The following is a 14691-nucleotide window of genomic DNA, read 5'->3' on the forward strand; positions in this document are numbered from 1 at the left end:
GGGTGGGGGTGGCTGCGTGTTTCCGGAAGACGTGGCGGCTCTCGACTGAGCTGCTTCCCGGCTTCATTTGCCCCGACTGGGCTTCACACCCTGGCGGCCCCGAGGTGCTGTCGCCGCGGCCCTCACCACTGCAGCCATGATCTCCTTAACGGATACCCAGAGTAAGCACTGCCCCAGGGCCCGGCCTGGCCCCGCACACCCCTCGCTGGGGCTGGGTCCCCTCCGTCTTGCCCCTCGCCCTGGTCAATGAATGAAGCTCCACGTTGTGGGGCGGCGGCCAGGAGTCTGAGCTGGGGCTGCGGGGATCGGGAGGGGTGCCCAGAGCAGGCGAGGGCTGGCTTGCAGTGGCGATCTGGCCGCGGGAGACGCCCGAGCTGGGAAGGGGGAGCTTTCGCCTAGCGTCCGCCTCGCCAGGGTCGCCCCGCGCTCACTCCCAGTGAGACTGCGCTTTGTTCTTGCGGACCCGCCGCAGGAGAAAGTTTGCTGCACGGTGCGCGCGGCCCGCTCTTGGGGACGTTTCTGCATTTGACATTCTTGGGGCTCTCTACGAGTTACTGACTGGTTGCTTGGGAAGTGGCATTTTAAATGTCACCTATTGTAAGCTCTTTTTGGAAGTAAGCTTACACTTAAATAACTTGACTGTTCGCCTCTTGGCACCACTGGAAGCAACTTTCCAGAATCCCTTAAGACGACTTCACTTTTTTACCACCTAATGTTTCCGCAATAGTAAAAAGCCACTTTGTGTTTGAAAGATTTATTTCATTGTATTGTACATGGTGCTTTGTGGCTTATTACTAATTTAATACCTCTTTCTGCCTGCCACAGAGTTCTGCAGGCCTGTCTTATCTGTAAGGTAGCATTGCTTTTTCCTTTCTTTCACTATAATATTTCCACTTTTCTACCCCTTTTTTGTCGTTTTTAAGTTTTTTATATCTGCCCAACTGGGTGCATCCTTCCTTTTGGTAGTGGTAATAGCCTTTTTGTCTCACTTTGCTTTATCTGCCATGCCCTTCGTTTCTTAATTCAGTCTACTTGCTTGGATTTTCAAGATTTTTAAGAATTAAACGGCCTGCTGAAATGAAAATAGAACATCATATAAAATGCGCTAATTTAAAGTGGAGTCTTAAGGTTTGGGTTCAAGGCATGACTGACTTGAACTAAACAGAGCTTCTAAGGTCTCCTACATGTACTACCACCCCAATCAGGCCCCCTTCCTTCTTGGGGTTGGACTGAGTGTTCACCTCGGGGCCACCTTGCGTGGCACAGGAAGGGTGCCCATTTTGGTCTATTTTCCTCACCTGCTCCTATCAGAAAACAATAAGTATAGATATATTTTCTTGTTTGTTTACTGTTAGAATAAAAACTAGCAAATGAATAAAGGCATCTTTGAGTTTACCAAGTACTTTCATGTAAATCATTACACTTCATTCTTAAAACAGTGCTGTAAGGCAGAGAGAAATATATCACATGTATACATTAAAGGAGGTTCAGAAGAAATTCAGTATATGGTATAAGAGGCAAAAGCAAGTCTAGATCCCAGGTCTGCTGGCTCAAAAATCTTTGGTCTTTCCACGGTACCCTACTAGCATCTAAGAAGACTTGATGTAAACTTTGTGATCTCTCTTAGGATGTTGAAATTCTTTCGTAACAAAAATAGTTTCAACAGGAGGTAAATATGTATCCTATAAAATTATGTATTGATTTTTTTTTGAGACATTGTGCAGGATATTCAGAGCCTGATTTCTTTATGATTCACAGTACTCTGTTCCTCTTGATTGAAATCCAAAATTAAAATTAAGTTGTCCAAGGAAATTAACAGAATTGTATGCATAAATTTATTTCTAATTCTGCTAATTACTCAGAGGAAGTAATTTCTACAATTTTCCTATCTAACTAGTGAGGTAAGGGTACTCCTATCAATCTGAGTCTGTGATTGTTACATAGATAAAAGTATGTAATAATTTTTATTAAAATGTGTCCAGTGCATAGAGATTCTCTAGTACAAGTGCCTGATTTATATCCTTAAAAATTAAATCCTATAAAAGTCTAGTGTATAGTGATTCTAGTACAAATGCCTGATTTATATCCTTAAAAACCAGAACAAGGGGGTTGGGTTGGAATACGGGCTGAATAGAAAGTACTCTCCTCACGTCATTAAATTGATGAAATAGATGAAATTATACTTGCTGCTCGTTGCCAAATATTTTAGGTAGGAGAGTGGACTGGAACTCAACATGATTAATGAATCAAAAGCTCTTTCAAATGGTGTTTGTGTGTGTGTTTGACTGCAGGAATTGGTCATTCAATTGATTTGCCAAGATTCTGGGATTCTGATTCTGGGAGAGGGTGACCAAGCATTGATTAGAACAGAGTAAACAGCAATTTATGATTGTTTTGAAAGATTCTGTAATAGCACCCCTCCATTCTCCCCTCCCCGCAAAAAAAGAAAGGATTTATTGAGAGGGTCGGATGGGGCAGTTCCTGGGCTCCCTCTAAAACCTTACTTTCATTATGTCACAGTGCCCAGAATGCTACCATGATATTTATTCATTTGAGGTGTTTGATTTGATTAATACTCAGTTGAGTTCTTTATTAAGACATTTTCAGTTTTTAAAAGGGCATAGGAAGAAATATAGTGCTGATTTAAAAATTTTTTAATGATACCAAAATGCTAATGATTGCTATCAGATTAAGCATATCTTTTCCTTACAAAATTTCCACAATAAGCTATTTTAGATAAATTAGTTTTATTAGATTGCTTTTATCAGATTGTTCTTTAAACACACACACACACACACACACACACACACACACACACACAGAGACAAGAGATGAAGCTATGATAGTTGCAAGAGGAAGATAAATTTGCTTTCTTGGGTATGATTCTAGTGGTGAAAGGGCATCTCTGTAGGGCTTTATTAACCAGGGGATTTGTAACTGCATAGACATAGGGAAGAAGGGGATTCTGGAGTTGAGAAAAATGGCATAGTGAAGCCAATCAGAGACTTTTGACCCATTCACATCATGGACTAAGTTGGCAACATCCTACCGGGCCAGTTTGAGCAAACGTGTTACAGGCAACTGTCCCCTGCTGGACTACACTGGACAAAGTAGGGGGGATCTTTTGGTTCCCCTGTTAGAGTTTGAAGTTATAATGGAGTCCAAAGACTGGATTTGAATTCTAGCCGGACTCCACACCACCGTCAGCCTCCTCCCCTTCTCCCAGGCCTCTTCCTCTTCTCCCTCTCTTCATATGCGCATTTGCTGATTCTGTGATAAAGGCTAAGTTACTGTTCTCTCTGAGTCTTTGGTTGCTCAAATGAAACATGAGGCAGATGCTACTTTTTTACCTCACAGTTTTGCTAAAGGAATTACACCATATTTATATAAAAAACTTCATTAAATGTAAAACCATATTCAGGCATTGTCCTTTTTCCCTTCAGTCAATTTTTAATAGTTCTATTGACCCATACTCAGTTATGTTAGAAACAAACTAATCATATTAAACTTGAATCGCCTAAAAACACTTCCCACAGAAGTTCATGCCCTTGAGGGTTTTTTCAACCAAACATATTTAACCTGAAAAAAAGTTGTGTGGGAAGCATTATGGCATAACTGGTCAAGCACAGGGGTGTTGAATTCAAATAGACTCTGAGTTCAAATGCTTCACCAGAAGTGTGACTTTAGGCAAATTAAGTCAGTTCTCTAAAACTCAATATCCTGCCGTCTCTAAAATGATGCAATGATGCCTACCTTACACTAGTACCAGGAAGATAAAGGTGTATAAGGTATCTAAAGCATTTCTCAATGGCTAATTCATGGTAAATTTTCAATATAAGTAGGTATATTTCCATGTAATTTCCTTTCTGATGAATAAACATCTCAAATTTTTATGTAATCACAATAATTTGTGAAAAGATTTCGCTATATTCAAATAACTTTAGCTAACAGTGATCAAGTTCTAACTACTAAATAGTTATGTAATAGAATTTTACTTGTTCTTCTGTCCATATAGTTAGTTCTCTAGGAAATTATGTCTGACATCCAGACAGTTATCTTGATAAGTTCTCTTAAGGCATTTAAGCTTGAAAATATCAGCCTCTAATTTTCACAGGAATTTGTGTCTATGGAACACACTTACTGGTATATTTATAGGCAGGTAGCTGAATTCTTTTAGACTGAAACTTAGGAGAAAAAGCTCGCTGGAATAGACAGTAGTAGTTAACCGTAATTGAGGAAATGGAGGATGTAGATAAAGGTATAGGATATAAATGTGCAATTCATCAGAACATGTTATGTAGCTTAAAATTTTTTTAAGTTGCTGTGACCTAGAAATTAGCTATCTGGAACCAAGGCACAGAAGTTAACAGATCAGAAGTCACTAATATGTATTTACAATCGTGTGTTTCCAAAAATATGGTGGTTTCTGCTCTGATATTTATGTGGTTAGTGCTTCTAGGTAAAATAAGGATTGCTGACTATTTCCTGAAAACAAAACTAAAATGATAGAGGAGGTGGCTTAGCATATTGTAAACTGTATTTGCTTTGTAGTAATTACAGAAAAATGCAACTTTAACCTTAGGAAGGCAAGACTCTTCAGACTAAAAAGCCCCAGAGAACATGAAGGAAATAAAATTATTAGTCTTATGTACAGGGAGTGAACATAGACTCCAAAACATAGACTGGGTTCAGCACTATATACTCAGTACCCAAACACTTGCTGGCATCTAGGAGTTGATCAATAATTCCTCATTTTTGAATGAAAGAGTAAAAACCCAGAATATTAATACTAAGGTAAAACATGTTCTTTCAAACTTTGGAGGGGTGATTTTAGGACTATTACACTAAATATGTAAGTGGATTCATCATTTAGATAAATTTGTAGAAGGTAAATCCATGATAAGCCATCAAGAAGTTAAAAGGGATGCTGAACCTTCTGATAACTAACTTGAAGAGGCAACTACCTGATTTTCAGAATATTTCCTGTTGCCACTATGAGAAGGAGTATGTAGTTAAGTAAAATATATTATGCTGACCTACCATAGCATTTCTAATGGGTTAAAGAAGGAATTAATTTTTAAGAGGGGAAAGAATGAACTACACATTTTGTACATATAAATTATAGTCATAGAATGTGAAAGGAGATGAATAGTAGAAGTAAAACTATATATTTATATCTGATGTCAAAAGGGTTCTTGGGAGGGGGAAAATGTATAACCAAAGGTTTAGAATCTTAATGTATCTTTCTCTGTTATGGGTATGTTTGTGGGAAGAAATGCTCTCTTATTTAAGGCTTAGAAATTTCTGTTCATATTTTAAATTTTGAGGAAATTTGCTAATGTTGGTTGAATTTGTTATAGACCTAAATGAAATGTCATGAAGTTAACCTGCAGTGTTGGGGAACCATTACCTTATATCAGCCAAAAGAAAAACTGAAAATTGTTCTTTTTCAGTTTACAGGTATCTTAATGTAACTTTAATTTTTTCTCTACCTTTAACCATGTAACTTATATTGCAGAAATTGGAATGGGATTAACAGGATTTGGAGTATTTTTCCTGTTCTTTGGAATGATCCTCTTTTTTGACAAAGCACTACTGGCTATTGGAAATGTGAGTTTTTCAATATATATTAACTAAATTCATAAGGATATTTTAATGACAAATGTACCCGCTATTAAATTTGGGGAAGTAATTCACTATTACTCATGTAAAGATTCCTGTTACAGTCTCTTTTCATCAGTAATGAAACCTGTTAGCTTTCTGTTCAAGTAAAAGGTGAACATTTAATGAGGTCTTCTAAATCCATAACTTCTCTAAGTATTTGATACATAATTTACAATAGATTAAGTCAAGGCTGTCTCTAAATAGGAATTCAAAATAAATGACTTGGTAGATACCATTTCTTCGTAAATTTGATAATATGTTTTGACTTTAGCATCTGAGGTTTCATATTTGGGTCAATAGCATAAAATAAACATTGTTAAGAACCTTTTAAACTTTTTTCAAAACATATCTCTATTGTGTTGACTTGCTATGAAAAGTATGCATATTGTTTATTTGGAATGTCTGTTCTGTTCATGTGTGGAGGTTGTGCACAAGTTCTAGAAATAAATAATAACCCCTCTAAGAGGGCAATAAAGTCACTGAACAATGATTAAATATCTTTTGAAATATATATTACCATTGGACTTTTAATTGGAAATTGGAAACTATAAAGAATAACAAAATTGTTCAGAATTGGTGTTTTAATAAATAATAACATAAATGGAATTGGAATCTCAGAATATGAAGCTTAACCACTAGGCTTAATAGATACTTTTGTGAAATGTTTTTCACTAAAGAAAGTTAAGGAGAAAAGGCAAGTCTTTGGGAATGAAACGGGTAAAAAAGCCAACTTTTTATAAATCACCATATCTTGTCCACTGTCTGAAGACATACAAAATACATGTATATTTGAGACCACCTGGCTGTGTTTTTATTTCTGCCGCCACCAGGTACTCTGGAATTAGTAAAACTAGAATCCTGTTCCTGGCTTTGCATTGTTTTTTCTACTACAACTTGGCCGTCAGTGTTTCATCCGTAGGATCTCCCACGGCCTGTGGTGAAGTGTGGGGAGCCAGGAGTACCTTCGGGGGACACATGTGTGGGCCCCTTCCCTCTTCTGCCTTGCCACTCATCTGCTGGACCAAGCCGTCTACATGTAGCTCAACCTGGTTAAACCACTGTAGGTGCAGGTGCCCCCTGGTAACATCTAATTTCTCTTTGTTTCCCTTTTTCTCCATTTAATCAAGATAGAAGAGGACTGAGAAGAGGGGATACAATTCCAACTTTAACATGCTTAGCCCACCCCGTGGTTCTGCCTCACGGGAGCTTTCTCTGCCCCATAGCTCACATCAAAAGCAAAATGTGCTTCTTTTTATAATATTTAGCTTTGACCTTTTCCAGTGTATGCAGTACGTTTGACTACTTTTTTTATGTCGCATTCTTTTTCTTCCAGGTTTTATTTGTGGCTGGCTTGGCTTTTGTGATTGGTTTAGAAAGAACATTCAGATTCTTCTTCCAAAAACATAAAATGAAAGCTACAGGATTTTTCCTGGGTGGTGTATTTGTCGTCCTTATTGGTTGGCCTTTGATAGGCATGATCTTTGAAATTTATGGATTTTTTCTCTTATTCAGGTAAGGCAATCATTTCATTTTATTTTTTTCTCTTTCAATAAACCTGTATGTCAAATACTTACTATAAATACCCAAATATTGCCATCAGCATACGTAAGAACACTATAATTTTCTTATGTGGCTCTTTATGTTGAATCTTTTATTGCACTTTTAGATCATTTAATCAACTATAAAAACGTTTATCAAATGTTGGTGATTGCCTGTGTAAGGGTATAAATTACCTTGCAAAGTAGTTTCGATGCAATAAAATCCATTTTATTGGCATTTTTAAGACACTGTCTTTATGTTTGCTCTATTTTCATCAACTAAACAGTGATATATAGATAGATCTAGCACTTTAATATATAGAACCTAACACTACATAGTTACTGCCACTTCTTAATTTCTTTAGTGCATTTACATATGAGACAACTTTGTATCAAATACACTATGGGAGAATTTGATCAGTTAATATTTTATAAATATTTCACCAGTTACCAAGTGATTGAATAATAGTGTGCAAATGAGAACATACTTTCAAGTAAGGTTGGCTTAATTATTTATTCAAGAAATGCATATCATTTATCTTCTATCTGCCAGGCACTGTGTTACCCATGGGAGGCATAAAAATTAATTGCCAGATCTGCACTTAGAGAATCTCTTGTTTCTAATATGGAAAATAGACTGTAAGGATACCTGTAGGATATGGTAGTAATGCCCTTGTAGATATATATGCAACATATTATAGAAGCATAATTAAGGAAAGAATCAAATCCAGGGAGAGGTGAGAAATGTTGACTGAAGTTTGAAGTCTAAAACATTCAAAATATTTGCAGGGTCCATTGTTCTTACTTGATTAGTGATTGATTTTGGTAACACAGAATGTGTAAGTTCTAAGAACTGTCATTTTCCCTTTAGGGGCTTCTTTCCTGTGATCATTGGCTTTATTAGAAGAGTGCCAGTCCTTGGGTCCCTCTTGAATTTACCTGGAATTAGATCAGTAAGTAATCATGAATTTAGAAACACAATTTTTAAACCATTAAAATAAATACTCCTTGATGCTCTTCTAGAAATTTCAGTAATTGATACATGATTGATATTTTTTATTATGATATAAATGATTGCCTCACATAGATCATGGTTATGATGAATACCAGAGAAAATAACCACCGCTAACCTATGACCTTGAAATTTTGTTTCGTTGTATCCATTTTTTAATATTGTTCTCTATTTTTTAATGTAACTCAGATTGATACCTTTCTCTTTGAGAGTTTTAGGTACTTTTCAATGAACTTTTATATGATCTCTAATTTTTAAACACAGTAATATAAAAGAATTATCTCTTATCTCTTATAAAGTTTTTCTTAGACTATATCACCAAATGGAGTGCATTAGATAATTAAATAAAACATTATTATACAGGGAGTCACACAGTAAAATTCTGTTACCAGCTCTGTCCACAGTTTGAACAATCTTGTCAAAGTTGTGTCTCCAGGGCAAGCCATCAACTTCCCAAAGTTTTCACAGATTTTTATAGATGTTTCTAGAGAGACAGTCCATAACATTTTTTGAACTCTCGAAGAGCTAAAGGATGGCTTCCCCACTGAAGATGAGGTACCACCGTAAGGCTCCAGTCCCAGGTCAGTTTAGAGTCAGAACCTTCCAGCGCAGACAACGTAGATATTTGAGGTGAACTTTGGGGATGTTGTGCTTTCTCTCCACCTAAATTTACCTTAACACTAGTGAATCTGAGTACTTTCATTGCAACTTTTAGTTTCAGTGTGCCAGTCACCTATTTGTGATAATCGAAAATGTTGGAACCTAGGTATAGGGGTGTATCCTCGTTTCATTTGCATTCATCTCTGAACTCATACAGTAATCAGTTCTATTTATGGATTTTAAGTTTACTGGAATGTCAGGTTATAGAGTTGTAATCATATTCATGTCCTTAATTTAAGGACTCTTCAGTATTTGCATAAGTGGACACCCAATGCTATCAATTGTTTCCTATTATTACTACTTCATTACAATAAATGCTTGACTAAAAATACGAATAGTGAAATGAAAGAAAGGTTTAAATGAATGCTAGATTTCAATAGTATTATAACCACTTGGGTTATATAACTTTTAATATCTCCACTAATTACTTTGTTACAATATTTGTGTCACCATCTGAAATACTGAAGAATGCCCAGTGCTTTCTATTTGGGGTCAAGTAACCAAAGAAATAACCACTTACATTAATATGTGTTAAAACGTCTATTCAGTAATTATAACTCTATGCTTGCATCATTACATCTATTTTTAATGTCATTGCCACTGTCAGTCTGAAATCCAGAATACACATTTAAAGTATTTTGAGTCAATAGCTGTTGTTAATTATTGAACTTAATGGAGTTAAATCTGTTTGTTCAAAGACTACATAGGCCCAGAAGAGATCCACAGTAATGGTTAGTTGAAATGTCTTATTGGGTTCGTTAATGCATGAATGGCTGACATTTCAGCTTTTTTTTTGTTGTCGTTGTTAAGCTAGCAGTGTTAACTTCATTTTTCCTAATTACTTTATTCATTGTGTTGCATTTTCTCGTGTTGCACCCCTTAAAGTCATACATATAACATGTCATGCAAAAACAACTTTTAGAAAAAAAATTTTTTTATACACATTATGTGTCAGAAGATGGTGGTGAATAGTACTGGATTAATCATTTTCAGTCACACCTCAAATAGCCACAGATTTTCTTATAAAGTTGGGTTTTAAATCAACCCTTAAAATGTTGATAGGTTTTATAATGACATGTGCTTTTCCTTTAATTATCTGTTTTTCTTCTCCTTGCAGTTTGTAGATAAAGTTGGAGAAAGCAACAATATGGTATAACAACAAGTGAATTGAAGACTCGTTTAAAATATTGTATTATTTATAAAATCCTTGGAAGAATATCCAGCACAAAATTAAATTACATGAAATAGCTTGTAATATTCTTTACAGAAGTTTAAAATGTATAGTCCACAAAGTACCAATTGCAGTTAACAAGCAGTGGAAACAAGCTTCTAGTCCACGTGATCTAAGAAGTCAGCAAGCAAATTGAAGGAGGTGAATTCTGTGTCACAATACATATTGAAACTCTTGAAGGCAACTTTTATCATTTTTCCACAATGTGTGAAACACAGCCATCCTTAGAGGACTGTCGTGCCTGTTTCTTTTTGTTTTATTTTGAAGGTGCATTTGCCTTTTAGAAATGTTCACTGGAATGGCAAAAAATACTTCCAGTTGCACTGTCTCTCTGAAAGGGGTGCATGAGTTAGATAGGATTAAATCATTTTAATGGATGAAAACCCAGTTTTGATGTATCAGTCACTTTTTTTGGTAACCATATTGTTAAAATAAAACTTCTGTGGTTCTTCTGAAACTTTAATATGTTAAAGCCAGATGAAAATCTGAACTAGATATTCTCTGTTGGAATGTGCAAAGGTCATTCTTTACAAGGTTTTAGTTCCCTAAATTATGACTGACTAAGCACTTTTTTGGTTAGCAACACACTTTGGAAATATTCCTACTTCTTGGGAGTCTGACTTAGGTATCTGTGTCATTCATTATATGTAAGCATTTACCAAAAAAGCATTCTTGGCCATGAAGTAGTCTGTTACATAGCTTGTTTCACTGGATAGTCTTTTAAGATAATGAAGATGCGAACCAAATAGATTTTTCCACATCATGATGTAGTTTTTCTCCTTTTTAAATTTTAGCGGTGGTTTATTATTTTGCTTTTCATAAATTAAAACAACTAACTATTGGTAATGTTTATTTTAAGTTGTATCATGTTAAAAGGTTAAACTTATAGCTACTTTGTAAATGGATATCATGTAAACTGAGCTTTCCTTTTATTTGCAGCTTTTTCATAGCATAAAAATCAATGTGCATGATGTTTGTTTCACGTGATCACTCTTCATCCTGACGTCATGGAGAATATATCTGAGTTCACATGCTAAAGTTATTTTACTGTAATTAAACTGGCTATAGTTTCTTAAAAACACGACACTAAAAAAAAGGTGTTATTTTTTTCTACCATTGCTGCTTGATAGGAAGTAAGAAACAGTGGTTGTTTCTTCATTAGTAGTTTTTCAAGGTGGCAGCTTCTTTGATAGATGTAGAAACACATTTCAACACCCATAGTACTATTTGTTTTATCACTAATGATTGCACTGTTTGCTTTCTTTTTTAAACAGTTGAAAAGTTTTCAATCCATCAAATCATAATTGAAATTTGTGATTTTTATTTCCAAATATGTCTACAAAATATATTACAGCATGTGTTATTTTTAGTTAAAATCTTTTGATACACAGAGAACTCTCAACCTTGCTCATCTAAAGAAGGAAAGACTTGGTATATAGTCTAATGGTTCAGTCTTGTGGATTACTGTCTTTTTGGTACTGGCATTTGACTTACGACATAATCTGTGAAAAATAGATGATATTGACAGAATGAGACTCCTACCTCAGTAGTTCATAGACTAATAAGAATCCTAGTGTTGTGTCTAATGTTCTTCAAACAAGTAATATCCTCCCTTGGAGAGTGTCAAGTATATACATATTTTGGGGATTGGCTTACATAAGTTGCCCTGTCAGACTCTGTTATACATATTGTTGACTGACCCATATTATTTACAGTGGCTAGATAATTCTTTTTAGAGCAAGAACAGTATCTGTTAATGTAAGGAACATCTGTATTATTTAACAGCTCCTTTGTAGGATTCCTATCAAAATGTTCTTTGCACTGTAACAGAAATTTCTTTTTCAACAATCTTATTTCAGAGAGCATTAATAGACAGAAGCATGTAAGGGATTTGATCATCTCCCAGTCCTTAGTAAGATTGAGAGGCTGGAGCAGTTTTCAGTTTTAAATGAGTCCACAGTTAATCTCAGATATGAATTTGGGACTGCTTGGCAGCACTGTATATTTCTTATTCAAATCCATTGATAAGGCTCTATTTTTAAACATACTAGTGTTCTGACAGGAAGCACTGTGCATTGTATTGTTTCTTCCTTTCCAAAACTAGCCTTCTGTCTTTGTGACAAAAAAACAAAATACTTTGATTATTGCTATAAAGGTGGAGGAAAAGGTCTAATACTACTTAGCCTTAAGTGTTCCTGGCATTGTTCAAATGTATTTTCTGTAACAGAAACATATTTGGAATTTTTTTTCCCCTTATAAATTGTAATTCCTGAAATAACTGCTGATTTAAAAAGCCTCACAGTCAGATTATATGACCTAACAATTGAATATTGTAAATACACTTGTCTTACCTCTCAATAAAAGGGTACTTTTCTATGAATGGTGGTTGTCTTAGTCAGCTTGGCCTGCTATAACAAAATTCCATAGACGGGGTGGCCTGAACAGTAGACATTTATTTCTCACCCTTCTGGGTGCCGGGAAGTCCAAAACAAAGGTGCTCGTAGATTCGGTTCCTGGTGAGACCCTCTTTTGGGTGCAGATGGCTGCCTTCTTGCTGTGTCCTCGTGCAGCAGAGAGCGCACTGGTTTTGCTTCCTCTTACAAGGACATTAATCCCATCATGGGGGACCCCATCATCATAAACTTATCAAAACATAATTACCTCCCAAAAGCCCATCTCCACATACCATCCTATTGGGGGGTAGGGCTTCAACACACGATTTTCAGGGAAGACACACACATTCAGTCTCTAACAGTGATCACATGTATATTCATTATAAAATCCTAAAAAGTGATTTAGCATTGCACAGTAATACCTCATTTTTGAAAAATGGGCCTTATACGTGATTTTCTTTTCTCATAAAATGGTCACATCTTTTGCTTCCAGTTTAAGTGCAATCATAAATAGAAATGGAATTCAGTTTAAAAAGTGGGCAGTGAATTTAGAAATTAGTAGAGAAATACTTAAATATTTCTTCTCAAAATGGAAGGAACATGTAACACTTAAGTATTTGTAAAAATGAAACCACTTAACATCTGCAGTGTGTTTTGACTAAATTTTGGTAAGGCCAAAAACTACTGGCCAGGTCTCTCACTTAAGATACCAAATAAATATTTGTTGAATCCAATAATTAAGCTGCAAGTCTTGACTATTGTCTGGTGAACTGGAAGTCTTAACTCTGTTATTAACTATCCAGTGTATCGTTCTAACCTTCTCCTCTGGTCAGAAAGGTTCCCACCTCTGCCCTTCTGCTACCTGTATCTATATAGGAGGTTGGGAACTGAAATAGCATGCCCCAAATCCTTCATGGACTGACACACTTTTCCATGGCCTTATCTTTACTAGCTCTCAAGAGCTAGCAAAAATTCACATCTGTCATATCTTTCTTGATGGACTAGCCCAAAACAGCTGGTCCTTCCTTGTCCTCTCAAAGCTTTCCATTTCTCTTCTGTTATTTGGCTATGGAAAAGAAATTCTTGAGGTCCAAAGCCTTAAGTAATAGGAAGATAGTAAAGACATTGGCCAATGAATGGGGAGTTTTATTTTGGATAGCAGGCTTCTCAGTGCCCCTAACATCCCCTCTAAAAACTAGTAGCCCTTCAAAGAAGTTACTTCTTTACCTGTTTGTGAGACAACTGGCCTATGGGGCAGACAGAATAAAACCAAAGTAGGAGACTGAACCAAAGAACCTAATTCATACTATACCCAAATCCTCTATTCTGTCATCAATTAAGTAATTTGGATATTTTAGTATAATAATAGCCATATTGTCCAGGTAACCTTACCCAAGATAGGAGCTGTAATCACAGACCTTGCAAGTATGCAGTTTAAACAGACAGTTATTGTTTAAATGGGCCCAGGCACCTTCCATTCAACAGGAATTCAGATAAAATCAGTGATAAAGGCAAAATGGTTTCCATCGAATACACTTTTAAAAAAGGTGTAGGATCCAATTTGTTCAATGCCCATTGCCTGGTCATAATGTCAGCTGGAAAAATTCAGCAAAACTCAATGGGTTTGTCCATTAAGAGTTTTTTATCAAATAACTTTTCTTAACCCATCTCTAGATTTAGACCTGTAAAAATACTAAAATTTTGTGATTGAGCAAAAACATTTTATTGGGAGTCAATGCCCTTTAGGACAAACCCATTCTGGCATGTTACTTTTGATAAGACTACAAAATTGATAATATGTCAAAACCATCCTCTCCACTTGTGCATATTATACCGGAAAAATGACAGCTTTGACGTAAAACATCTGCTTGCGAGTTCATTAGCAAACTGCTGTAAACAAACTACATTCATTTATTCTTCCTTAAACTGTAAATTCAAAGGTGATTCGTCTTCCTGTCCGTCTTTCTAAAACCTGTGTTTTGGGAAAGAAGAAGGGAAAAAAACATTTTACTGGTTAGGTAACTGAGTAATTGGGTTTCACTTACAAGCTCATTTAAAACAAGTACATGCATAATTTTAATTCTTTAATCACTCTTTAAATTGCTACAATTCCTTGAAATTAAATGCTAAAATCTAATATTTTTAAGGAATATTAAGATTTTATCCATTTTTGGTATTAACCTTTTAGTCCAT

General features: G+C 35.7%; 1 protein-coding gene across 1 annotated transcript; it reads left to right on the top strand.

Moving 5' to 3' along the window:
• Window positions 1–8: 8 nt before the first annotated feature.
• GOLT1B (golgi transport 1B) lies at window positions 9–12485 on the top strand. Its single transcript, XM_036889491.2, has 5 exons — window positions 9–161; window positions 5519–5610; window positions 6998–7176; window positions 8074–8155; window positions 9992–12485. The coding sequence occupies exons 1-5, from the start codon at window positions 137–139 to the stop codon at window positions 10028–10030; spliced, it is 417 nt and encodes a 138-aa protein (XP_036745386.1). The 5' UTR covers window positions 9–136; the 3' UTR covers window positions 10031–12485.
• The last annotated feature ends 2206 nt before the right edge of the window (window positions 12486–14691 follow it).

The sequence above is a fragment of the Manis pentadactyla genome, chromosome 14 (assembly GCF_030020395.1).
Source record: "Manis pentadactyla isolate mManPen7 chromosome 14, mManPen7.hap1, whole genome shotgun sequence".
Taxonomy (NCBI): Eukaryota; Metazoa; Chordata; class Mammalia; order Pholidota; family Manidae; genus Manis; species Manis pentadactyla.

Bases quoted from the DNA above. Each gene is read 5' to 3' on its own strand.
- GOLT1B (XM_036889491.2), top strand. From the start codon at position 137: ATGATCTCCTTAACGGATACCCAGA. The intron at 5,611-6,997 runs GTGAGTTTTTCA...TTTTTCTTCCAG, and splicing joins CACTACTGGCTATTGGAAAT to GTTTTATTTGTGGCTGGCTT. The intron at 8,156-9,991 runs GTAAGTAATCAT...TTCTCCTTGCAG, and splicing joins ATTTACCTGGAATTAGATCA to TTTGTAGATAAAGTTGGAGA.